The sequence below is a fragment of the Protomyctophum bolini genome (assembly GCF_963924005.1).
Source record: "Protomyctophum bolini genome assembly, chromosome: 13".
Taxonomy (NCBI): domain Eukaryota; kingdom Metazoa; phylum Chordata; class Actinopteri; order Myctophiformes; family Myctophidae; genus Protomyctophum; species Protomyctophum bolini.
The window spans coordinates 30,980,475-31,007,557 of NC_137874.1; the positions used below are offsets into that span (position 1 = coordinate 30,980,475).

Genomic DNA, 27,083 nt, shown 5'->3' on the forward strand with positions numbered 1-27,083 from the left:
TGTGTGTGTGTGTGAGAGAGAGAGAGAAAGAGAGAGAGAGAGAGAGGGTGTGTGTGTACAATAGGCAATGGTGCAAGACCATCAAATCAGTTTTACTCGAACACACTGCCAGTTCAGCTAATGTGGAAACCTGTCAGGATAACAGGATATTTGTAGTGATTCATGCATTATGTACACAAGACAAGAACTGGAAGACTATACGCATTCTACTCCCTGCACTATATCCCCCTTCCTCTGTCACTTTCTCTACCCTATTTCTCTCTCTGTCTGTCTGTCTGTCTGTCTGTCTGTCTGTCTGTCTGTCTCTCTCTCTCTCTCTCTCTCTCTCTCTCTCTCTCTCTCTCTCTCTCTCTCTCTCTCTCTCTTCTCGTCCCCACATCTGTCTATGTTCCCCCTCTTTATCGCGGTCTCTCTCTTCTAGGGCTGAAACTATCGATTATTTACTTCGTGATTAATACTTTCCGAAAAAACAGTGTCGTGCAAAATTCTCGACGGGTTGTGAGCTTGTAGATCTGCTATATTTTCGCTATTTTATGCGCCTATAACATGCCCAAAATAGGGATTGTTTATTAATCCATAACTTCATCAACTTAATATCTATAAGCTATAATTTATTTGTTTGATTAACTGTTCCCGCCTGGACTCTCTCTCTCTCTCTCTCTCTCTCTCTGCTCCAGTTTGAAGAACACAAGCCCATATGCAGTTCTCATTCTGTCCACACAGTGACAAACTCAACATAACTTCTATTTCACTTCCATCTTATGCAATGCTTAAGAGTGTATAGCAGGGCTCCCCAATAGGCGGCCCGCCTAGTCAAACTGGGCATCCTTTTCAAATGGGGTCTTGCCCTGTACTCGCGCGTGCGGTACCCTAGTCAAAATATGGCCCTTGAGGACATTTTATTGGGGAACCCTGGTGTATAGGGTAGTTTAGCAGTGCTAGTGGATGGGGTAGTGGGTAGTCTATAACAAGGGTCCCCAAACTTTTCAGGATGCGGCCTCCCAAAATAATAATATTTGCACTGGGAAACCTCCACCCGGACAAACACTTGAAATGGTAGGCATTACAGTTATATTAGTTTGACTAAATAAGCTCACAACGCGTCGTTTTGAGTTTGTAGATCGGCAATTTTCACAATGTTTTCCTTTCTCCCACGTAATATTTGAAAAGTGTGATTGTTGAGGGGCGCCAGTCCCTCATATGCCCAGCTTTCCGGGCTTGTTTAAACACAAATGGCTGATCACCCCATAGCGATGATTTGAAGGTATATATTGAAGATAATAGTGAGGGCAAAAGTGAATACATTTTTCAGAACTTTCAGAAAATGAATCAGATAAATATAAAAATAGCCCTGCATTTGTTTTTGTACTGGGCTTTGGCTATTTAAAATATAATCTTAATATGAAATATGAACTACTGATTTAGAAGTCACTTGTAGAATCGACCTCAGGTCTTAATGGGTTATACTGTAAAACAACATCAACATGTACCGGTATTAAAAAAGGTCACAGATTAAAGTGAGTTGTGGTGTTGAGTTGAGTGGACAGCGGTTGATACACAAATGACAACATGGTGGTGGTGGATGGAGCGACTGCAGATCCCTTTTCAATAAATTATTGCCGTCGAGCAGAAAAATCGTATCCCCAAGTTATTTTTTTTATGGGGTTTTTTTTGCATGAAATGTCACACAAAAGTTGCAAAAGTGTCAGTTATGGACATATAGAGGTTTCCACCCGACAGCAATGGAATGCTAAAAAATAAATAGAAAATCTGACAAAATCATCTCTTTGCTATTGCAAACATTCAGAGAATGAACAAATGCAGATAAAGAGAGAATGCTCTCTCATTCAATGGAACGGAATAGAATTATATGAGAAGTATGCATCAACACTTGAGAACGAGAGCATTCCTATAGAAGGAATGTGAGACGGGGTGTGTGTGTGTGTGCGTGTGTGCGTGTGTGTGTGTGTGTGTGCCTGTGTGCGTGTGCGTGTGCGTGTGTGTGTGTGTGTGTGTGTGGGAGGGGGTGATTATCCCTACAGTATATACAATACTGTATATTGTTATTGCTCTTATTAAAAAACCAGTGCCTATGTCTCTTAATAAAAAGCCTCGCTTCAGCTTACTACAGGAGGTTTCGTGAGGTGTACTTTACAGTTATATTTAATGATAAAACATTGACAAATGTGTCAACCTGCTGATCTGAAGTAAATTAAATACTATTAGAATGCCGTTTTATTTTTTAACATATTGACATCAAAATGGATATACTGAAATGGCCACAGATTAAACTTAATCTGCTCAGGGGGTTGTAAGCAAAATTCCTGGTTTCAAAAATCAGGGAAAGAGGGTACAAAAAATGTATAAGAAATCTCTATGCAATCTTAAGCACCATGGACAGTGACACTATAGGAAAACACACACCATCCGTTTTGCGTCACTGTCCATGGTGCTAAGGGGTCACTGTCCATGGTGCTAAGGGGTCACTGTCCATGGTGCTAAGGGGTCACTGTCCATGGTGCTAAGGGGTCACTGTCCATGGTGCTAAGGGGTCACTGTCCATGGTGCTAAGGGGTCACTGTCCATGGTGCTAAGGGGTCACTGTCCATGGTGCTAAGGGGTATTCTCAAAACTGCACGCACAAAACTGAAAACCTCACACACAAAATGCTAAACCTTGACACTCCTTTTCCATGATGACTCTTTGCCATCAAATATTTTAACTGTTCCCAAGATTAAACTTGTGTTTTCATTTGGTACACACAGCCATAGTTTCAAATGACACACACACACACACACACACACACACACACACACACACACACACACACACACACACGCCATTCATTGATTACACACAACTAAGCATTTGCTACACTACCAAGCATTCACAGCACAATAGTGCAAAATTGAAAACACAATCATAGAAATGGAACACACATGAATGACAATGTAGAATGAGCCATTTCTCCTTTTGTAAAATGACTCAGTGTAGGCTTACTTTTTCATAGTCAAAGTATAGTAGTATTTATTAATTATTATTACTGTAAACCGGCCTGCTCAAACTGCTCAAAAGGGCCCCCTTCCCCTAAAATACGGTAATGTATATAGGCATCATACCCTGTCTGGCCAGAGGGCCTCAGCCACATCACAGGCAATGTTCTCGCAGTCCAAACAGCGTTGGAAGAACGGCTCTGTGGGTTCTGTTCATATACAGTACCTCCTCCATGGCTCTGTGGGTTCTGTTCATATACAGTACCTCCTCCATGGCCTGGGTCAGTGTGACCCGGCTCTGTGGGTTCTGTTCATATACAGTGCCTTCTACCTCCAAGCTGAACAGAACTCCTCAATAGGATTCAGGAAAGGAGAATAAGGTGGAAGGTACAGAACGGAGAAATGTGGGTGGTCCTGAACTTGAGCAGTTGATTCACTGTGGGTCATCTATGTGTCACTGGTCAGGTGTTACCAACAAATTGCTCACCAGACCTGAATGTTTAGAGATTTGAATTGTGTTGTAGGTTGATGCTTTGAGATTTTATGTGATAAGTGTGTGCAATAACTGAACAATTGTGTGTAGTGTTTTGACAACAAGGTGATGTGAGTGTAGTGCTAGTGGTAAGGTGAGTGTAAAGAAGGAAAGTCATAGTCTAATGCAGATAAGGGAGTGTGATGTAGTGCAAATTGTGTTAGGTATTCGGTTTTGTGTGTTGACAATCGTGAAAAACTGTAAACATCATTGAAATTGTCTTTATAAATGTGCAGATACCCTGTATACATGTACACTTATACTGTATGTTGGTTTGTTGAGTGAGAAAACAATGTTGCACATTAAGCTAATTATCTGGGGACCCCCAAAATAGTTTGGTCACTGGGTCCCGACCCCCAGTTTGGGTCTACAACCTACACTGTAATTATACAGGGTAACAGATGGAAAAGGATTCCACTGCATGTTTGCAAACAAATAATATATATTTTAATTTTAATGGAGGGTACTGCATGTAAAAAATGTTATATAGTGCAGTGGTTCTCAAACTGGGGTATATGACACTTAAACACTATATTATACATTGGCTATTCAAAAATCCAATCTACAAGCACGGGATGCGACAGGCACACAGCACGTGGCGATGCGATGCGACAAAGCTTGCAGATTAGCTGCTTTTGATTTTTGAGATTTATTGTTTTAAACACAAATCTTCTGTTTTGGAGTTCCCTGGCACAGTCACCTTTTCAGATGGGGGTCCGTGGCCAAATACACGTGAATTTGGGGGTCCTTGACACGAAAATGTACGAAATCCATTGCCATAGTGGAGTCACAGGAACAAGTCCGACAGGAACAAAACCATTGCCATAGTGGAGTCACAGGAACAAGTCCGACAGGAAGTCAACAGAAAACCATTGCCATAGTGGAGTCACAGGAACAAGTCTGACAGGAACAAAACCATTGCCATAGTGGAGTCACAGGAACAAGTCCGACAGGAAGTCAACAGAAAACCATTGCCATAGTGGAGTCACAGGAACAAGTCCGACAGGAACAAAACCATTGCCATAGTGGAGTCACAGGAACAAGTCCGACAGGAACTCAACAGCTCCAGTTGGTTCAGCAGACAGAGCATCTTAACCACGTCACCATTGGCAGACACTAAATGTGGCGTTAAGATGTTGTGTAACAGCTGCGTAAAGGTGTTTGTTGCGTGCACACACACACACACACACACACACACACACACACACACACACACACACACACACACACACACACACACACACACACACACACACACACACACACACACACACACACACACACACACACACACACACACTGTTTCAACTCAATACTCACTCAATGGCAAACATAATCCTATTATGCCGACATGTTTCCTTCCCTTGTTTTTCCTGCCTTATTTCTTTAGCGTGTCCTGCCCATTTGGTCTGGTTAATCTATCCGGGGACAGACTGCATGGGTGTGGAGCTGTGGCAGGTGTTGCTTCATTCAACTGACACGCTTATTATAATGAGAAAAGTGCAAATTCTCTATACATTCAGCGGCCTGTCTGTCTGTGACTGCACTCTCTGTTCCTCATCAACATCCTGTCAGGGTGTACAGACTGTGTGTGTGTGTGTGTGTGTGTGTGTGTGTGTGTGTGTGTGTGTGTGTGTGTGTGTGTGTGTGTGTGTGTGTGTGTGTGTGTGTGTGTGTGTGTGTGACTGTGTGTGTGTGAGAGAGAGAGAGAGAGAGACAGAGACAGAGACAGAGACAGAGACAGAGACAGAGACAGGGAGGAGATGCCCATCAGTGTTTTTGTTTTTACTGTGTGTGTATACTGTACATCATACCTCAATTACCTGCTCCGCCCCTGAGGAGCGCCCCGCACTTTTTAAAGTGTGCCATGACTCCAGCGGTAATTGGGCTGGCTCAGAGTCTCTCTGTGACAGAAAAGATATATATTTCTCTTTCATCAGTCTCATACCTGCCACTCTGGGTTCAGTGGGACACTTCCAACATTCCCAACTCATTACCACGAACCTTTCTCTGAAACAGGTCGCTGTGCTGTGTACAGCATGCCAAGCTATAACACATTCAGCCCATTGTGCTCTCTCCCCAAGGGATACATCTCTCTCTCTTCCTGCCCACAAGAGGAGAGGGAGTCCAGACACATTCATCTCCATTGAGGTCTATCTATTGTTGCATCTAGGTACCCACTACCCATGCAAAGTGTTCTACAGACAGCAAAGCTACAACAATGAACAGGAATTGGGACGACCCTTAGTAGGAGAATTGTCCCACATAAAGTTTTCACCCCTTTTTAATTCTTATCTTGCCAAAAACGGAAAGACAACAAGCTCCGTAACATAGGAGTCAATGAGAGGCAGTGAAGCGGTCAAACTTTAAAAATAATTAGATGGCAGTAAATAAGTTGTGTGTGTGTGTGTGTGGGGGGGGGGGGGGGGGGACGACGACAAAACAAAAAAATATATATATCAACGTTGCATTATCCTCACACTTGCTTATCTGTCAAGTGTTTTTATGGAATAAACTTGCAACATTGGACGCTCGGCGGCGCAGGGCAGGGGTAAAGTTCCAACCCAACCATGCGGTGCCATGCGGTGCCACTGCAAAGAATCTGGGAGTTACCTTTGATCAAATATGTCCTTCAAAACTCACATCAAACAAATCTCAAAGACTGCCTTTTTTCACCTGCATTATATTGCAAAGGTTAGGCACTTGTCCACGCATTTGTTACCTCAAGGCTGGACTACTGCAACTCGCTATTATCAGGCTGCCCAAGTACTGTAAGTCTCTGAAAAGCCATACAGCTAGTTCAAAATGCTGCGGCGGTTGTGCTGACAGGTACCAGAAGAAGAGACCATATCACCCTTCACTGGCCTCTCTACACTGGCTCCCGGTTAAATACAGAATAGAGTTAAAAATTCTTCTCCTCACCTACAAAGCTCTCAATGGTCAGGCACCACAATATCGCAAATAACTCATCGATCCCTACAAACCAAATAGAATACCAGTGCGTTTACAGTATGCAAAAATGCTTACTGTCCCAAAAATATCTAAAGTTACAATTGGAGGCAGGGCGTTTAGGTCCCAGGCATCTCAGCTGTGGAACCTTCTCCCGGCTTCGGTCCGTGGGGCTGACACGCTCTGCACATTCAAACCCTTGAAAAAAAACCCTTTCTCTACGACAAAGCCTATAGCTAGACTTGTCTCCCGTAATATCTTGATTTATTTTCTTATCATGATTGTTGTTATCATGTTACTATGCTGCTGCAATGTCAAAGGAGGCAAACAAAAGTAATGCTTACACTAATGTATCTGTACACGAGATGTACCAATAAATAACCTTGAAGAACAACCAGTAGGAGTCAGCAGTAACAGGATTACCCAAGCTGTGGGGAATTCAGGAATTATCATGACTAAATTGGGAGGGGAAAATAAGGGGGATTGATTTCCTAAGCAAGGATATATAAATACCTGTTTCTGCACCGCTACAAAGCAGAGTGTGTGAATGTAATGCACAATCTATGTAAAGCCCATTGGATAATGGCGCTAAATAATGGCACCAATTACCATTTATTATGCCATGCCCAAAGTTCAGGGACCCTCAGGGTTCCTCGAGGGGGTTCCAAATAGTTGCAGAGGTCCTTGAAATTGAACAAGTTTGGCTTAAAAAAAAACAATGAGCATTTTACTGTGTACTATCCATGCTAATCATTCCAGGCTGTAAAACACCTGTCGCTCACCGCTGCTATCCGCACTAATCATCCCAGTCTCCATTTATGGTCTCTGGTGTTTTTTTCTTTGGTGAAAAGTGGCTGACAAGCAGACTTCGCTAATGATGGCCGCCACCAGAGGAATGCAGCATCCCGAGCTGTACACCAGAGTGTCCTATTTACTCACACTGTGCCTGCTGCAAAGGAAGACTGCTGAGAAACCACTCTCTCTGATCCTTGGGCACTGTGCCGTAATGATGGCTGCCTGTGAAGCACCTCCACCACATCTCCTGTCTTTAATTGTTGCCACCTGCCTCTCTATACACAAGCGACGTGCGTGCGTGCGTGCGTATGTGCGTGCGTGCGTGCGTATGTGCGTGCGTAGGGGAGTTTTATTTTGGATTGCTTTCAAACAATGGTTGATTTGAATATTTCATGACAGGCATGCAGCGATAGAGAGACAGAAAGAAAATATGAGAAAAGGGAGATGAGAAAATGTCAAGGTCAAAGAAAGTTCTCTGTTGTCCTTCAGGTGTGATAACCAGGTCTAAAAGCTCCTATAAAATGCCTCCTTAACTCCTGTCTTTTATCCCACCAAGGCCTGCCAAACCGCACCCCACCGCTACCTCTGGTGTTTTATGACCCTTGTCTGTGCAGGGGGACTCGTTCGAGATCTTTGGAGATTTACAGTGGAGCGTTTATTTATTTATTTTCCTGTCACAGAGTAGGAACGGCGTAGCAATCTTCAGGAGAGATATGAAAGGGTGTCTCAAACGGAGCTCCCGATCATCAACGGCACACATACCGTGGAAAAGAAAAACAGAAATAAACGTTTCATTTCCCCAGCAGAGTTTCCAAAGAAAGTTCCCCGATCATTTTAATAATAGTACAAGGGGTGGGGTGGGATGGGAGGAGGGGAGGAGTAGGTCAGGCACCTCTCAGTTTTATATTTACTTTTAGAAACTTTTAGAAGCCTCTCCATGGCCGGAACATTCTGAACGCATCAAAGCTTCCATCACTCTAGAAATCAGTATGCACCGTGTGGATGTCTGTGCGGCGCGCTCACACACACACACACACACACACACACACACACACACACACACACACAGACACAGACACAGACACAGACACACACAGACACACACACACACACACACACACACACACACACACACACACACACACACACACACACACACACACACACACACACACACACACACACACACACACACACACACACACACACACACACACACACACACACACACACACACACACACACACACGAACACGAACATGCACGCACACAGCAGTCAGCAGATTGATTCTGACAGCTGAATATTTGACAAGTAACAGCCTGAAATCATTTCTTATTCAACAGTACCGCTGACCTAAACCATGACCCTAACCTGCCCTGAGCTATTCACCCATGACCCTAATCTTAATGTTTAAACAGATTTCATCAGACTGTGTAGAGAGGAGAGATGGGATGCTGCACACTGACAGCCTGATGCCTGACATGCTATACTATAGGGTTAGACCAGCCTGTAAAGAAGGTTCACAAGGTCACTCCATATTCCACTGGAGGGAGAATGTGCTATAGGGGACTGTAGCTATCAATGCTAAGTCAAGTTATTGCTTGATGTGTTTACAATGTGCGCACACACTCATATTTCCAAAAAGTAGCCGTTACTCAAATAGCCGTCCACTACCTACATAACAGCCTGGGGGTCTGACACCATTTTGCATAAAAGAGCAGTTGAGACGAATAACAGTCAATAAGTCCTCACTAATTATCCATAATGTATAAATTATAAGGGGTCAGGACAGCTAGGCCATTTCGCCTCGTCCAAATAATAGCCCCGTTCCTATAAACACTGGGGCCATTATTTGCAACCTTAGTCAGCCTCATTTATTGTGTGGAATGACGCCTAAAATAGAAAATCTAAGGAGGTAAAGAGGTTGGGAACCACTGCAACCAAACTTTGCATTTCATCTTGTTCATGATTTCCTCCTCACGTATATAAGGCAGCCATGATGATTGTATACATGTAAAGGGTTGGGTACATGGACTAGTGGATCCAATAACTAGCTCTTTCAACACGCACTTTCAAGTCCAACACAATTTTTCGGGCCGAACAAAATCTTAAAAAGAAGAAGAAAACGGCAGGTTACAACACTTTCTTATCTTGTTTTTCTTCTTTGTAACAACGCTTAAAAGGTCTTTGACTACATTGCACATGGGGTGTTACTAGTGGCCTGAAAATCTAGCATGTAAGAAAGTTAAAATGACAATGTGACGTGTTGTGTCACATAGCTTTCACTATTATGGATTTTTGTTTTTTTTTACTTTAGAAAAGCATTACTTTTTGGGGGTAAATGTCAGCACAACAATGCATTAATGTTCAAAAGAAAATATTGTGTACTTTTTGATAAATAATATTTATCCAAAAGTATACACGTTAAAAAGCAATATTTTCTTTTCAAGTACTATATTATAGTACTTGGGTATGTATTCTGATTACTTTCAGTTCTTTTTACTACAAAATGAATAATGTTAAATGATATTACTGAAAGAAATTAAATTACATTGCCCATATACAGTATGTGGGTAATTATAGTCATCTACTACTGACTCCATTTTGAATGCAACCTTCCCCACCTTGGCATTCGGTGTGTAAATGTGTGTGTGTGAATGGGTGAACGTAACAGATAGGACGACACAGTCAAAGGAAGGCTATAGAGTATTAGACATAAAATGATTTACATGTCACACTCCACTCAGCGCTCCCTCACACTGCACACATGAACCTCACACTCCACTCAGCGCTCCCTCACACTGCACACATGAACTCACACTCCACTCAGCGCTCCCTCACACTGCACACATGAACCTCACACTCCACTCAGCGCTCCCTCACACTGCACACATGAACCTCACACTCCACTCAGCGCTCCCTCACACTGCACACATGAACCTCACACTCCACTCAGCGCTCCCTCACACTGCACACATGAACCTCACACTCCACTCAGCACTCCCTCACACTGCACACATGAACCTCACACTCCACTCAGCGCTCCCTCACACTGCACACATGAACCGATTGACACAGACTGGGCTTTGGAAAGTAATTACACAGAGCGTCCCTCAAATACGGGAAAGAGGGGGGGAAAAGTGTAATTATGCCTCTTTGCAGAATGTGTCCGCCGAATGGGGTGGGGCACTGCATTAACAAGTGTTGAATTACATGAAACTTAAAGAGCAATTTGTAAAGACATATTACCCGCCTTTGAATCCTGTAAAAGACAGAATCCCTCTTGCCCAGCGCTCATCTCTCTCTCTCTCTCTCTCTCTCTCTCTCTCTCTCTCTCTCTCTCTCTCTCTCTCTCTCTCTCTCTCTCTCTCTCTCTCTCTCTCTCTCTCTCTCTCTCTCTCTCTCTCTCTCTCTCTCTCTCTCTCTCTCTCTCTCTCTCTCTCTCTCTCTCTCTCTCTCTCTCGCCTGCCAAGGCACAGCTAGCTCAAGTCCCTCGACAGCAAGAGGCGGAAAAGCAGGACAAAAACTAGGCTTTTTAGGGACAGTGACTTAATTGAAATTTCCGACAACTGTGTTCACAAGCCTGCTGTCGTCAGAGCACCCTATGAAGGATGACGAGAGACAACAACATCAAAGGGTGACAAAAACCCCAAACTCGGCCGTGAACACGCCTCGTAATGGAGTCAGTCGCCACATTTGCCTTTGATAATACATGTTTTCATGCTAATGCGCCGTGGCGGACGCAAATAAAGGATGTTCTGTAAAATAGCACTCCCTGATTATTTTGGGGGGTCACGGCCTGAAAAAGGTAGGGAACCCTATAGGTTACACTGTAACCTATAGGGTTACAGTGTAACCGTTAGAGGACACATGGTCACATGTGACGGTTACATGGTCAGTAGCCACAGTGTGTCCACCAACAAGCAACAGTGAAGGTTGCTCACTCATGGTATCGTAAGGGCCAGCGTTAAGCACTTCAGCTCATTTTAAAACAAATAGCAGATCTGCATGAACATACTAAGAGCCTCTGGGTCGCCAATTTGTAATTGTAGGGTTATTTTTTATTTTTTTTATAAATGCAAGTAAATTAAACTTCAGTCCCACAATAGAGACAAAAAGGTTGAAAGTGACAGATTCTACTAATAGGTATCTTGCAGAGCAGACCAAAAGCCAACTGTGTTGTTCACGCCATTGACATTTGTTCTGGAATTTCACGAGGAGCCAGATGGCAGCTGGCAGCTGTCTCCTGCATTGTAAAACTCTATTTCAATTTGTGTTAGTTTACGGTAATAATATGTCTCCATTGACCGCCACGGGAAACAGTTCTAGAGGGACTTAGTGAAATTTCTTCACATAATGCAGTGCTTTTTAAGTATAACTTTGTCATAACTTGCAAATGCACTGCAAATTGTTCCTAAATACACCTGTTCTTGGGAACAGCATGGACTCCCCCCCGCCCCCCTCCCCCCAATTCTGAATTCCCATAGATGTGTTTACTGCAATATTGTGGCATATAAGAACTGTGTTCCAAAAAGAAACAATGAGCCTCTGATGTGCATTGGTCTCCACCATGCCCCATTTTGGCCTTTTCCTGGTTAAAGACCAACCATTCCAAATAGTCAACACAGCTGGACGAGCATCCAACACATTGACACATCTGTGCACGCACACACACCTACCATATAGAAAAAGAGCAGTGAAAGGCCAAAAGACATTATGTGTGTTTACTGTAAACACACACACACACACACACACACACACACACACACACACACACACACACACACACACACACACACATATGGCATTGCATGCACGCACGCACACACTATGAACAAACACATAGACAAAGACATTTGTGTTTAAGCACACACACACACGCACGTACGCATCCACTCACACACAAACACACACACACACACACACACACACACACTACTAAACAAGCAAACAAACAATCAAGACAGCCCACGGGGCAGTGGGGTAATGAAAGAAGTTGTGTAAACCCCAGATGCGCTTAATCCAGACACTTACAAGAGAGCGTGATTCATGCTGTATTACTGCACTAACACTGGAGAGAGAGAGAGAGAGAGAGAGAGAGAGAGAGAAACTAGCAACCAATCCTCTTTATGTGAGAGACTCTACTGGAGAGCATGGGAGGCCATGAGTAGAAGTGCTTGTGTTGATTAGTCATTATGACCTAGCTGACTTTTGTGTGTGTGTGTGTGTGTGTGTGTGTGTGTGTGTGTGTGTGTGTGTGTGTGTGTGTGTGTGTGTGTGTGTGTGTGTGTGTGCGTGTGTGTGTGTGTGTGTGTGAGTGAGTGAGTGCAGTGCACATGTGTGGGTGCTGCGTGTGCGTGGGTAAGTGAGTGTTGTATGTATTGTGTATGTACGCAACTACGCATGCACATTTGTTTGTTAGGACAAGCGTTAACATGGGAGTGTACATGGCATGCACTGTATTTGAACTGTACATGTGTATATACACATCGTAGTAAGGCTCGTAGCCGAAATGCGTCTGTGTGCCATGTACCTGAATGGACAGAATGCATGGCGATCAGTCTTTACATATATACATTTGAGTTTTTTTTGTTTGCTTGAGACTATGTGCAAAGGTAACCAAATGGACCCTTGTGCACACTCTCAAGAGTTACAGATGTTGGTTGCTCTGTAATGTTATTCTTATGACCTGGGGGAGATTTTCATTTCATTGCTAACAGTCATTTGAAGATGTTGAGTAACCTTTTTGTGCATCTGTATGGCAATTCCATTTTTAGATGTGACAGTTCAAAGTTGCAGTGAACACACGCGAAAAGTAGAGCAGATCTCTCATTGCGTCCCTTGAAGCTCATTCAGAGGAAATTACTTATCTTTTTCAGGGCTTTTTGGGGTATTTGTTTTGTTTTGTTTTGTTTTGTGTGCGTGTGCGCGTGACTGCGCGCATGACTGCGTGCGTGCGTGTGTGCGTGCGTGCGTGTGTGCGTGCGTGCGTGCGTGCGTGCGTGTGTGCTTGCGTGCGTGTGTGCGTGCGTGGTGACAAGACAGAGTTGAAGAGAGAGAGAGAATCAGAGCTTTTGTGTGTGTATACGAAAGAGAGTAAACATGTTGTCACATTCCATGACATGTTTTGTATTTTTCTTGTGTCCATGGTTTTCAGTTAGTGTTTTCCTGTGATTTTGAAGTATTGTATTATACACGCACATTTCCACTAGTTTGCTCCTAGTGTTTGTTATTTTCCCAGTGCTCCTCAGTGTTGTTTGGTGTTAATAAATATTTTGAACCTGTTCCTGACTATCGTCGTGCATTTGGGTCATATACCCTCTCTGGTTTCGAACTGTGACACGTGTGTACAGTCCTAGCTCCGTTTGGAACCTCTACCGTATATCCACGCTGCTACGCTTTAGCTCCGAGACGAGGTTCAGAGGAAAGCTATCCCTGCACTGGTCGAAATGGGTCGAAGCCGTCGACAAGTAGTGGATTAAACCCCTTTTATTTCGTAGTATTTATTCCAAAAAGTAAGATACAGTTGATAAACTTAACATAGGCATCAAACAACCGCTTACAAAGCAGTTGTTTGTCAGCCAGTACCATGTTTTCCCCGGTTTTCCCAATGCAATCTTACGGAAGTATGCGCATGCGAACGGGGGTTGACTGGACAATTTATTTATTCAAGCCTGATTTTAAGCGGTTAATTGATGCCTATATGATAAAATGTTACGGGCCTATGTTAAGTTTATCAACTGTATCTTGGTTCTGATACCTTTACTTTTTGAAAAAAATACTACAAAAGTGGTTTAATCCACTACTTGTCGACGGGCTCGACCCAGCTAGACTCCATTTCGACCAGTGCAGGGATAGCTTTCCTCGGAACCTCATCTCAGAGCTAAAGCGTAGCAGCGTAGATATAGAGGTTCCAAACAGAGCTAGTACGGTCCATGCTCATGTTTCTGTGCAAATGTGTGTGTGTGTGTGTGTGTGTGTGTGTGTGTGTGTGTGTGTGTGTGTGTGTGTGTGTGTGTGTGTGTGTGTGTGTGTGTGTGTGTGTGTGTGTGTGTGTGCGTGTGCCGTGTGTGTGTGTGTGTGTGAAAATAAATACTTTCTTTTCTTTTGGGGAACACACACACACACACACACAGATGAAATATGGGACAGTGGCTGGGAAGCCATCGAGACATTAGCTTTCTCAAGTGTGACACACCAGGGATTTGGAAAAGAAAAGATTTAAGGCTTAGATTAAATTTCATACTATTCATCGTTGAGTGAGAAGAAAGCTGCTTATGCGCGGGTACAGAAAAGCCTATTTGGTCTCACTTAATGATATCCTTAACCCATTCTGACCTGAGATCAGATTCATACGAGGTTTCCACTGGACACACACTGGTCTGATTAACCCATTCTGACCTGAGATCAGATTCTAAAAATGTCAGTCGTTCTTCGATTTAAAAAAAATATCAGACCTACAAGCTCGTAGCGCGCCACTCGGTGGCGCGCTATGAGCTTGTAGATCTGATATTTTTCAATAGATAAAGCATAACATGATGCTAACACCAAAATGGGTTCCCGGTCAGAATGGGTTAAGACTCGTCATACCCTGAAAAATATTCTTATTAGGTTGTATCTCCTGGGAGTGTCCCATTTGACGAGCGCAGCCCGCCTAACGCAGGCGACGCTTCGGAAGGCAGCGCGTCACATCCTGTAATGCCGGCCGTGCCGCTGCGGGTTATCTGTCACCATCCAACACTACATCAGGCTGCGGGTTATCTGTCACCATCCAACACTACACCAGGTGATTTCACTAATTAGTTCCTCCCTCGCCGCTGGAAGGCATCCTAATTAGTGAAATCAGCTGGTGTAGTACACTGCACCCTGGAGAAGGTGTGAGCGTTGGTATATTTTTTATGATTCTATAGCCCAGTGATTCTTGTGGTTCTCAAAGTCCTTGAAGGGGTTCCAGGGGGGCCCTAGATTTTCTTCTTTTTTTTTTTTAATATGGCATGAGTTTAAAGGGACTTTTCACTTAAAAATAAAAAAACACCCCAGACAGTTTTTAAGTTGCTTGATTCAGTATTCATATATTTGATATTCATTTTAGCTGCCCCGCCCCCTTCCTATACAAACCCTTTGTACCTTCAACCTCCATTTTAACCATGTAAATAAAATGTCCTTTTTATCAGCTGCTGTGTGAAGCACAGCGGGGCTGGTTTGTGATCGAACGCTTTACCTTTCTGGACTAGCAAGCTGTCTCTTTCATTGGCTGCCGTAGTGGGCGTACTAGCAAGCTATCATTCTCATTGGCTGCCGTACTGCCTGCCTCATCTCTAGGCAACCAGCCACTTTTTGCCTCTAGCCGACCAGGCTCTCAGCCATGCAGGGATGCTAGCTGAGCGCATGAAGTCAAACCATCCGACACTACTTTTAAGAAATTAAAGTCAAAGACAACACGGCCAACGGGTCCAACTACTTTTTAAAGGGTAAGACCACTTTTTGAGAGGTTTGGTTTGTTTTCTTACCTTATTATGGGCAAACTAGTTCCATGAGTTATTTCGCTCCGTTGTGTTGTTTATTAGCAATTTAAGAAATAAAAAAAGTTGTTCAATGACTTCCATTGTAACGGGGAAACAGCTCTCAAAGTCACTCTTTTAGCACATGAACCAACACAACAAAAGCTGATTCTGACAGTTTATCACATCAGGAAAACTCGTCTTTTAAGATAGATAGTTACTATTGACTATAGTTACTATAGTAGTTACTACATAGTTACTATTTTAGTTGGAGATAGACTAAAATAGCAGTACTGAAGCAGTATACAGCGTTCCCAACTCTCGCGGGGACGTCTTGTGAGGTTTCGTTTGTAAACAGAAGTCTCCACGCTGTTTGAGATGCACCCAGCTGCAGCCTCGCATATGAGCGACACAGACACTTCTTCTAAAGTGTCTCCCTCAAACACGTCCATTGTGTATGTTTTTAGTGACAAGCGGACGAGATCAAATCCATGTGTTTACATCCACGTCGTTTCCAATAAGGAAGTGGTGTACAGTTTTGGTCCAAACAGATAGTTTTTTACTCAACTCGAACAGCAGTGATTCGGTCGGTGTAGGCATACCTACTGGATCTTCTCTATACACAAATTAGTCAAAACAAGACATTTTTTATTAAAAATAAAACCGGATGAGTTTTCCTGATGTCATAAACTGTCGGAATCAGCTTTTGATGCGTTCATTCATGTGCTAAAAGCGTGACTTTGAGAGCCGTTAATCCGTTACAATGGAAGTCAATGGACCATGCTAATAAACAACACAACGGAGCGAAATAACTCATGGAATGGAATAGTTTGCGCATAATAAGGTAAGAAAACAACCCAAACCTCTGAAAAAGTGGTCTTACCCTTTAACATCGTCGCGCGAACCAAGGGATAACAGGCACGGCGCACGTGCACATGAGCGCACAGACCCACGCACGCACACACACACACACACACACACACACAGACCATACATCCACTTTTACTTACATCCACTTTTACCCGGACATGTCCTCTTTTGGGAGGCTGTGCGGGGAAGGATCCTTTCGGCCCCCTATGAACCTCCGCTCACCCTACGCGCCACAATCACCCAGGCTGGGCAACGCCCTGCAAAATTCCCAGTTGATGCACGCTTCCTTCCAGCTGCCGGACGGAACCTACATGCAGTCGCCGTATGCGCCCGCCTCACCGAGGCTAGGCCATGCCCTACAGAACCAGCAGCCTCACCGAGGCTAGGCCATGCCCTACAGAACCAGCAGCCTAACCGAGGCTAGGCCATGCCCTACAGAACCAGCAGCCTCACCGAGGCTAGGCCATGCCCTACAGAACCAGCAGCCTAACCGAGGCTATAAGCCATGCCCTACAGAACCAGCAGCTGGGGGGGGGGGGTCCCTACAGAACCAGCAGCCGGGTGGGTTTATGCATGTGCAAATTAACGACAGCCATGGACAGTACCCAGTTACCACGCGTCACTTTTATTTATACTGCACACATGCATACATTTCATAGCACAATTCTGCAGATATAATAAGGCAGCTGGTATTTTAATTGCATCAATTATTGTTTTCTGGTGACTCATACTGTCCTCCTAATATGCCAGGTGCCCGTGCTGTTTAATTACTTTTTTAATTTACTTTAAATAATTTTGTAGATATTTTTTATGGAGCCTTATTTCTTTCCCCGTTGCTTTTAATTATCCCGCCCAAAAAAAGGAAAAAAGGAAAAGGTAATAAAAAAGCACGGGCCCCTCACATATTAGGAGGGCAGTATCAGTCACCAGAAACACATTACGGGTGTTTTCCATGAATCTACGGTTAAAATAAAGTTTGAAGACCCATACGGGGTCGAAACGTTGTCATCCTTATATTCTTTTTTTTTCAATATATTTTTTATTGTGATCCTGCATGGGCTCTACACACCCTCCACCAACCTGGGGAGAACAACGGACTTAAGTCATGCTTCCTTCATGCTTGAGTGTCCAAGTTGCTCCTTTACACCTGACAGGGGGGAGTTTCCCTGGTTGGACGTAGCGCATGGAAGGAACACGTTATTCCAACCAGTTTCTTTCCCTTCCATCAGGCGCCCCGGCTGGCCAGGGGGAGGCAGTTTAGAGACCAGGATTACTGCGTGTTTTTGTGAGGGTACCTACCCTAGGGGACACGTGGAGAACATGCAAACTCCACACAGAAAGGCCCTTTCGCCAACCCCGCCTTCAGGTATGGGCACTGATGACGCGGAGAAGGAAACACGCCGCCAGCACCCACAGCGCCCGGAGCGGGAATCGAACCCAGGACCTTCTAGCTGTGAGGCAACAGCCAACTGTGCCACCGTGCCCCCATCCTTATATTCTAAATACAATTCCTGTGGGAGCTACAGTGAGACTACTTCTCCTTCTCCTGTACGTATCTTTTTGTTCAGCACCTGAACGTTTTTTGTAGATGTGCATACCTTCCTTTGGATTCCGTTTCCATCGTATGGACATACCTAACAATGGATGCCAAAAAATAGGACAATTTTCATGTGTGTATTTTTATATAAAAAGTCCATAAAAATCTAAATGTAATTAAACTTCCTTAAAATGAAAACGTGCTACGTGATGACGTGTCGAGGCTCACATCAATAAAAGACAATAAAAATGAAGCTCATCCGTTTGATTCCCACTGCATCGTCCTCCAAACACAGGTGTTTTAGATTACAGAAATACTTTTTAATCTCATTCAGTGTATTACTCGTTTTAAACTTAATCATCACACTAAAATATGTAGATTAGAGATAAGCCCCTGGCTTTGCTGCTGTCTCTCTGTCACTTTGTAAACAAACCACTCTGCATGTGCGTGCGTGTGCATGAGCCGGAGAGACGTCCCATAGCCTGGAGGGATGCAACGCTCTGATTGGTTCAGAAACTGAGATCCTAGCGTTTGAGGCTGAAACTTCTAAATAAAATGCCCAAATTAACCATTTCCACAGTCCACAGACCGCTATTTGCTACAGTGTTTTATCTCTGGGACCCTGATGTACACTGCAGAATCCTCAGTGATAATGTATCAATGATTTAGCCGAGGACCATCTGGAAGACTGGAACCACCTCTTGTCTGATTGTCTGGTCTTAGACTATTCATGCAAATGTTGGGGGCTCTCCTATATCCTTGTAGATAATTGCATTTCATGAGCACAGGTGGTTTGAGGGAAGCCACTAATGCTTTCCCATCTGGGGTAGTGTCCAACACACACACCTACACCAAACCATCTGGGGTAGTGTCCAACACACACACACACACATACACCAAACCATCTGGGGTAGTGTCCAACACACACACCTACACCAAACCATCTGGGGTAGTGTCCAACACACACACCTACACCAAACCATCTGTGGTAGTGTCCAACACACACACCTACACCAAACCATCTGGGGTAGTGTCCAACACACACACCTACACCAAACCATCTGGGGTAGTGTCCAACACACACACCTACACCAAACCATCTGGGGTAGTGTCCAACACAAACACCTACCCCAGTAATGCTCTCATCTGGGGTAGTGTCCAACACAAACACCTACCCCAGTAATGCTCTCATCTGGGGTAGTGTCCAACACAAACACCTACCCCAGTAATGCTCTCATCTGGGGTAGTGTCCAACACAAACACCTACCCCAGTAATGCTCTCATCTGGGGTAGTGTCCAACAAAAACACCTACACCAAACCAGTAATGCTTTCTCATCTGGGGGCTTGTGTTATCTTTTTAGAATAAATTGCTAATACAGAATTCAAGCAATCAATCAATTTATGCTTTAATAACAAGCCTTCTTAATCTCCTTTGCATCAAGACAAATAATAATAATTTAACAATCCATGTGAAATTAAACAGTTCTTTATTTGTCTGGCTGCACCGTCTGAAATCCAATCAGTGGTTCTCCAAAGTGGGTCCATTCACCAACATGGATTTGTGTGGGGAGGACAAGACAGAGTTTCAATTTACCCGAGTATGTAATGACAATAACAAGACTGGGAATGCATGAAACACTCATCTAGGATTCCAGATCCTCAGACAGATGACCGCACACACACACACACACACACACACACACACACACATCAAGAGAATCCCAACCACAAAGTTTATGACCGCTTGCGTGTGTGTGTGCGTGCGTGCGTGCGTGCGTGTGCACTAATAATATCTCTCTGTGTTCAATCTTTGCCCTGCCCTTGTGACTCACCTTTCTTGTCCCCGAAAAAGAGTGTCTGCTGTGCCGGGTTCGACCACTGGAGGGAGGTGTTGTCGTTGTACTCCACGCGACAGGTCATGTTGGCCGTTCCTCCCTCTGTCACAGTCACATTCTGGACCAGAGGATACTGGCCGCTGAGGCCTGTCACACACAGAGAGAGAGAGAGAGAGAGAGAGAGAGAGAGAGAGAGAGATATGGTACATGTTAGTAGAGGACAATAAGACAATAAGAGAGGGGGCAGAGGGGGCAGAGAGAGAGAGAGAGTGAGAGAGAGAGAGAGGATGGATGGATGGAGAGAACCAGTGTGATTGATTGAATTGTTTGCCCCCGCCAATTAAGCAACAGCCTTCAGTCGCATCATTTTCAGGTCAATTTAAAAAAGCCTGACCCATATCCTATACAGTATATTTAAAAAAAAGCCTGACCCATATCCTATACAGTATATTTTTTCACAATTGCCTCATGCCTCCAAAAATGCACATAACTAAAAGGAAATTAAGGAAAGCAAGAACAACCCCAAAACGTGAGCTCACTGCTCTTATAGCACGGCGGGAAACAGTCCAGCTCCACAGAGGAGAGAGGTGTGTTTTGCGTCTTTGCGTTAAGGCTAAACAGCCTAATTACCTGGCTCCAGTTTAGCTGGGATGGACAGCCACCGCTGTGTGCTAAATTGGCCCCTAACATGGAACACATGGGAGGCGTTTAGCCTGAGGACTAACCCTTGGACCTTCTGCAACACGGGGATGCCCAATTAAAAACCACTCTCCACGGACATGTGTGTGCACGTGCACGCTGGATGCCTGCAGCCCTATAACTCACACGCAGACATGAAAGGGGCATTGTTTGTGTTGTGCTGTTGTTTCTAAACGTGCAGGGGGAATGGTTGGAATTCAGGGAGGGGAGGTGCGGGGCAACGGCGGGGAGCCGATGTGGGATTTTTACACACTGATTGGCAATTACACACTTTGCGATCCATGTTCCTTTAATTGGAGTTAATTTAATTGTGTGGGTCAGGGGTGCACCGTGCACCTTTTATGAATACATAACGGACAGTGGTTATATCATGGACCCTCAGTTTAGTGTGTATTAAGGCCACCGACCCCCATAACCCGAGTGTACATATGGAACCAAATTGGATCCTATCTACAGTATCAATCATTCAGCTGGGGACCCCCTGGAACCCTATCAAGAACCCATATGGTAAGTGTCACAGACTCCCAGACACCGACAGTTGGTGCCTGTGAACATGGCAGTATGACCTATAGACTGGATAATCTGTCACTCATAGCTACAGTATGTAGTAGTATACTGTAGCTATACTTTCAGCACCATGGAGAGTTCCACTGCAACGACCCATGCAACCTCCACTATAGTGACCTTTTTGGAGAGACCAATAGAAGAATGTGTGTATGACCGACCTACCCATACTTTATTTCCCAATTATTTGGGAGCTCACGTGCAAATATCCTCGTGGTCTGAGAGTGGGCGCTGACCCACAGGTTGGTGAATTGTTATAAAAACTTGTTTTCAGAACCATGGACAAGCGCTACTCAAAGAAGCACTTTGTGTCGATGTCGCTATAGGTTAAATGGAGTGTGCTGCATTCTTTATGAAAGATACAAACATAAACAGTGTGTTATTATAGGATGATGGGATCCTGAAGCATTAGTCCATGAGTTACATCCTGGACAGCAGCTGCTTTCTGCTGCATTCTATACGCTTCACTTACACACTCTATCTTCTTTAAATATCATGACTTTCTATTTACTTTTTTGTATTAATGTTATATACCACTAAATGATCTCAGTGTTTTGTCAATAATTGTTTCTAGGCACGTGCACACTGTGTGTACTTATGTGTGATGCAACTGTGTGTTTTGATGACGTTGTATTATGCCTGTGTACAGCAGTCGTTGCACATATCTACACTTTTGTACCAGTTTGCGTGCACGTGTGTGTGTGTGTGTGTGTGTGTGTGTGTGTGTGTGTGTGTGTGTGTGTGTGTGTGTGTGTGTGTGTGTGTGTGTGTGTGTGTGAGAGAGAGGGGTGTGCCGGGGTAAAGTAAATAATAATAACTATAAATCTATCCTGTCCCCATCCCTGGAGAGGATGGCTTTTAGAGAGTCTGAGCAAGAATGGAGGGGGGCATTATTCATTACGACTGAAGACTAACCCTCCCATCCCCCCAAGATAGGATAATAGAAAAAATAAAATAAATAAAAGTAAAGCGAGAAAAGGAACATTTAGAAATAAATGCTCTCCCCCCCCCCCCCCCCCCCCCCCCACACACACCAAACCATCTCCATTTGTATTCCGCACCAGGCGCGTTTCATCCAAGAAACCCGGCTATACCGAACGCATTGCCGAGCGCTGCTTCCCTTTGAAATCATCAGCCAGCCAATTTCACGTTACGCCATTAGCGGCTAATGAACACACTTGCAGCATAAGCACAATCTGAAAATAGCGTTCGTCCCGAGGCCCGAAAACAGAGAGGCCTCCTCTGGTGACGGAGAGGAGGAGGAGGAGGAGGAGGAGAAGGAAAAATAAGAAGAGGAGGAGGAGGAGGAGGTGGTGGAAGAGGAGGAGGAAGAGGAGGTGGTGGAAGAGGAGGAGGTGGAGGTGGAAGAGGAGGAGGAGGAGGAAGAGGAGGAAGAGGAGGTGGTGGAAGAGGAGGAGGAGGAGGAAGAGGAGGAGGAGGAGGAGGAGGAGGAGGAAGAGGAGGAGGAGGAGGAGGAGGAGGTGGTGGAGGAGGAGGAGGAGGATGTGTGTTAAAAGGAGTAGAGGCCGAACGAGGAGAGAGCAATGGCGGAAGAAGTACTCAAGTAGAAGTATCAATACCACAATGTAGAACTCTCTGTTAAAAATTACGGTATTCAAAATGTACTTTCAGTAAAAGTAGCCTACAAAAGTATTGGAATCAAAATGTACTTAAAGTACCAAAACTGATTACGCAGAATAAAATAATCTTTTGAAAATAGCCGATCTACAAGCTCACAAGACATCGTAAGCTTGTAAATAGCCAAAGTCTACAAAAGGCCTGAAAGGGCGTGTTTTTGTAATACCTATCCAAATCTACAAATAGGCTAACTAAAGTTGTTTTTTTCCCCATGAGACAAGATTCGCCAAGCGTTTACTTTCCTCCTGCCTCTCCTTGTCTCTCACTCCCCAACACCCCCTCTCTTATTACTTCCTCCTTTCTTTTAAATCATGTACTTTTGCTGAAGATAAACACACGCACACGTGTTTCCTGCTGGGTTCGCTGCGTTCCGTGCATTTGTTTTGTCACTTCGCTTATAGCAACGTGACAAAACAAATGCACGGAACGCAGCGAATCAGGCTGGAAACCTAGTATACAGTATAGTTTGCACCGTATGTTCTGTGGCAGATATGCCCATATGTGGAATGAACAAGCCCGACGCAAATCAGCATATGATATGCCATATGGGCTGGACTCTCCGACATCAGTGCAAACCGCCGTTGTTAGGCAACGATATCTGTTGTGTCAGACAGACCACAGCTTGATTGTGTCAGACCACAGCAGAGTTATTCTAACTAATGATTTTCACAATTGATAATCCTTAGTTTGATTCAAATGACCTTGAGTATCTACATTCAGACCCTGCGAGAACAGTGTGCATGTTTGAATCCATTTATTACGTGACAAAAAGATGCCACCGTGTCTTACAATAAAATTGGCAGACACAGCAACCTACACATTGTAGCGCTGTATAAGCAAGATGTATGAAAGAACATCTCCAGTGATGAGGGATATTTCTCTATTTTAACACAGTACAATCCTCAGTGATGAGCATGAAATGAACACTGATGATATTACTGTGCACATTTCTGTAGAGTTCAGTGACCCGTATTAGTGAACTAAAATAGCTGAGCAATGTTCTCATATGAGAGAATGCCTGGGTGCCATCAGAAAGACATTCTTGTTTAATACTCTCTACTCTCTTGAAAATATCATGTATATTTTGTAAATCTTCTGTAAAATCTTTTCTGTAAAAAGAAAACTGTAACATGTGTGTCAGGGATTTAGTCGAGAGTGCATTCAACCTGTTCACTTCACATCTCCTCCATTCCCCTCCTCTCCTCTCCCACAGTAAAATCTTCTGACTGGACACACATTTTAAACACTTTCAATCTAGCCGGCCTATTTTGAACATGTAGGTGAACTTTTTCTAAATCTCCCAAATCTGTATTTATTTGTAATGTAAAAAACAACAGCTTGTGAGTAGATCCCTATATACATTGGTGTCATACACCAATGTATATAGGGCTCCGCTTCAGCGTAAAAGTTGGAGAACCACTGAATGGTGACGATCGATAACACATTTTCTCTGCGTCTATCGTCTATATGCGTCAAGTGGGGCCGACCAGAGGCCATGGTGATGTTTACATGAGGAGAAGTGTGTGTGTGTGTGTGTGTGTGTGTGTGTGTGTGTGTGTGTGTGTGTGTGTGTGTGTGTGTGTGTGTGTGTGTGTGTGTGTGTGCGCGCGCGTGTGTGTCGTATGCCTAATTGGCCAGTGGCCATTGGTTGTTTTTTCTGCCTACCAGGACCTCAGTGAAACGGTGCTCCTAGGGGAGAGGAGGCAGGTTTCCATGTCTAAAATTAGTGCCTTACTTCAACTTCTGTCCTTTTCCCCCTCTCATCCTTACTTTCTCCTCCTCAGTCCTCACCCTCTCTCTTTCTCCTGCACCATCCTCTGTAGACTCTGTAGACTTCACTCGAGAATGTATTCTTTCTCCTCCTCCCTTCCTGATTTCATCCCCTGGGGGGTATTCTCTCCATCTCTCTCTCTTTCTCTCTCTCTGTCTCTCTCTCATTTTGTCTGTGTTCCCCAGTATTTCAACATTATAGGTCTTGACCCCCCATAACGTGCTCTCACACACACACACACACACACACACACACACACACACACACACACACACACACACACACACACACACACACACACACACACACACACACACACACACACACACACACACACACACACACACACACACACACACACACACACACACACACACACTTTCTCCTTGCTCTCCACCTCTCCTATCTTTGTGTTTCACTTTAATTGACCTGTGTTTTGACTGACGCACAGAGGCTAAGCCAGGTCCACAACTTTCCCATCTGCATGACATTATGGATTAATTATGTAATGAAATTATGTCTTGCCGTATTATCGTGTGCCCCTCCGACTAGCATAATAACACTTGACTAATTCTCTGTTTTTTATTATTATTTTTGTATTACTTCGGCATTCACTCGTAGTCATTATTTATTTATACTACACACGCGCACTATGCACGCGCTCACACACACACACACACACACACACACACACACACACACACACACACACAAAGAAAGGAGGGGGAGGAGTGAGAGAGAGAGAGAGAGAGAGATCAGAGAGACAGAGAGAGCGATACTAACTCCTGGACAAATGTAATTGTTTATTCTGCATGTTCTTGTCCTCTCCAGCGTGTGACCTTTCAAGCTAGACCAGCCGAGCCTACTAACCTTTCCTCTAGAGAGAAGCTGTGTTGCTGTATTTTGGTGAATGCCTTTACTTAGTCATTCTGAGAGAGAGAGAGAGAGATATGAGAGAGAGAGAGAGAGAGAGAGAGAGAGACATTCAAAAGCAGACAGACAGAAGGCCCAAGGCTGCAGCTGACCTTTCCAGTTCCACTAGAGGTCCACGCAAACACGAGAACCTAACATGCTACCGAGCTCCACAGTAGATCCAAAACTCTTCACTACGGGTTGGGTCTCTTATACAGTAACTGACCTCATGCAGACCACGGCCGTCTTGCTTAAGTTAATGGAAGGGTGGCAACTAGCTCATACATCCAAACTGAAATCTGATTGGATTTGGCAGTGTCAAACTCACCAACATTGCAGCGGTACGAAAAGCTTGAATTATTCCTCTTTCTATCTGCTAAAATCCACTGTGACATGAGATTGAGTGTTGGAGTTTGGAAGTTGGATATCACTCAACAGCCATGCGTACCATCTGTTTGCACATAATGCAGGAAGGAGCAGGACGTTGCTTTGCTGATACTTAGTTACTAGGTACTTTGTAGATTTGATCATTATTACAAAACATCCATTAACTTAAGCACCTCAGCCCTACATTTAAGGCCATTTGAAATAGCCGATCTAGCTCACAACGCGTCGCAATGTGATGCGTTGTGAGCTTGTCGATCTGCTATTTTCAAAATATAAAAAAAAGAAAAAAAGAAAGGGAAATGGGACATTCTGCATAATAAGTATACTTTTACTTTCGGTACTAGCAATAGCAGTATTGATACTAGTTTTAAGTAAAACATTTGAGTACTTTTTCCACCGCTCCATGTTTCTTCTGTTGCACCCATCACAGACTCACTGAAGGGCTTCACACACCGTCTGCGAACGCCGCGCGTCAAAACAGCCGCTTCCGTTATTTTCAATGAACCTATCCCACACCGGCGGCGTCCGACGCGCGCTGACGCCTCGCCTGACGCTCCGATAGAAACCAGTTCTATTTTCCAGGCGTTACCGCGCGGCAACGCCTGTGCCGCGTCGCTGCGCACCCGGTGTGTGTAGGGCTTGAGACAACCTCTCCCTGGATCATTGCTGAGCGAACAGGGGGGCTGGTTGCCGCCCACTGTGACTGCATGGCTGGAGTGGATGACGTCTGTTCACATGTGGCTGCAGTGCTCTTCTAGAAGCTGCTGTCCAATCGGAGAATCAAAACACTGCTGCTGATGAAAACGCCTACTGGAAACACCCAGCTCCACTGAAGGGCATTCAATACCGGCAACACATAAGACTTTACAAGCGCTAAATTGAAAAAGGTACATTTGGATTGGTGGAGCATCCGAAACAGGTCAACCCTGCAGTCCAAGAGTCCTGAGGAAAGACAGAGCGGAACCACCATCAGAGAAAGAAGTCTTCTTTCCTCTGGAACTGCAGCCACTTGAAGCTATGCAACCTGTCTGGTGTGCCTCCATATTCAATCTTGTTTAAGAGCAATATTGAGACGATCCTGCAGTGTTTAATGATTTG

General features: G+C 44.3%; 1 protein-coding gene across 4 annotated transcripts in view; it reads right to left on the reverse strand.

The window, feature by feature from the left end:
- cadm2a (cell adhesion molecule 2a) overlaps positions 1–27,083 on the reverse strand; it is a 318,209-nt gene that overhangs the window by 66,178 nt on the left and 224,948 nt on the right. For all 4 annotated transcript variants that reach the window (XM_080780499.1, XM_080780500.1, XM_080780502.1 and 1 more), the window contains one exon: positions 20,012–20,161. In XM_080780499.1, coding sequence (XP_080636625.1) covers positions 20,012–20,161 — 150 coding nt within the window. The remainder of the gene's footprint in view (positions 1–20,011; positions 20,162–27,083) is intronic.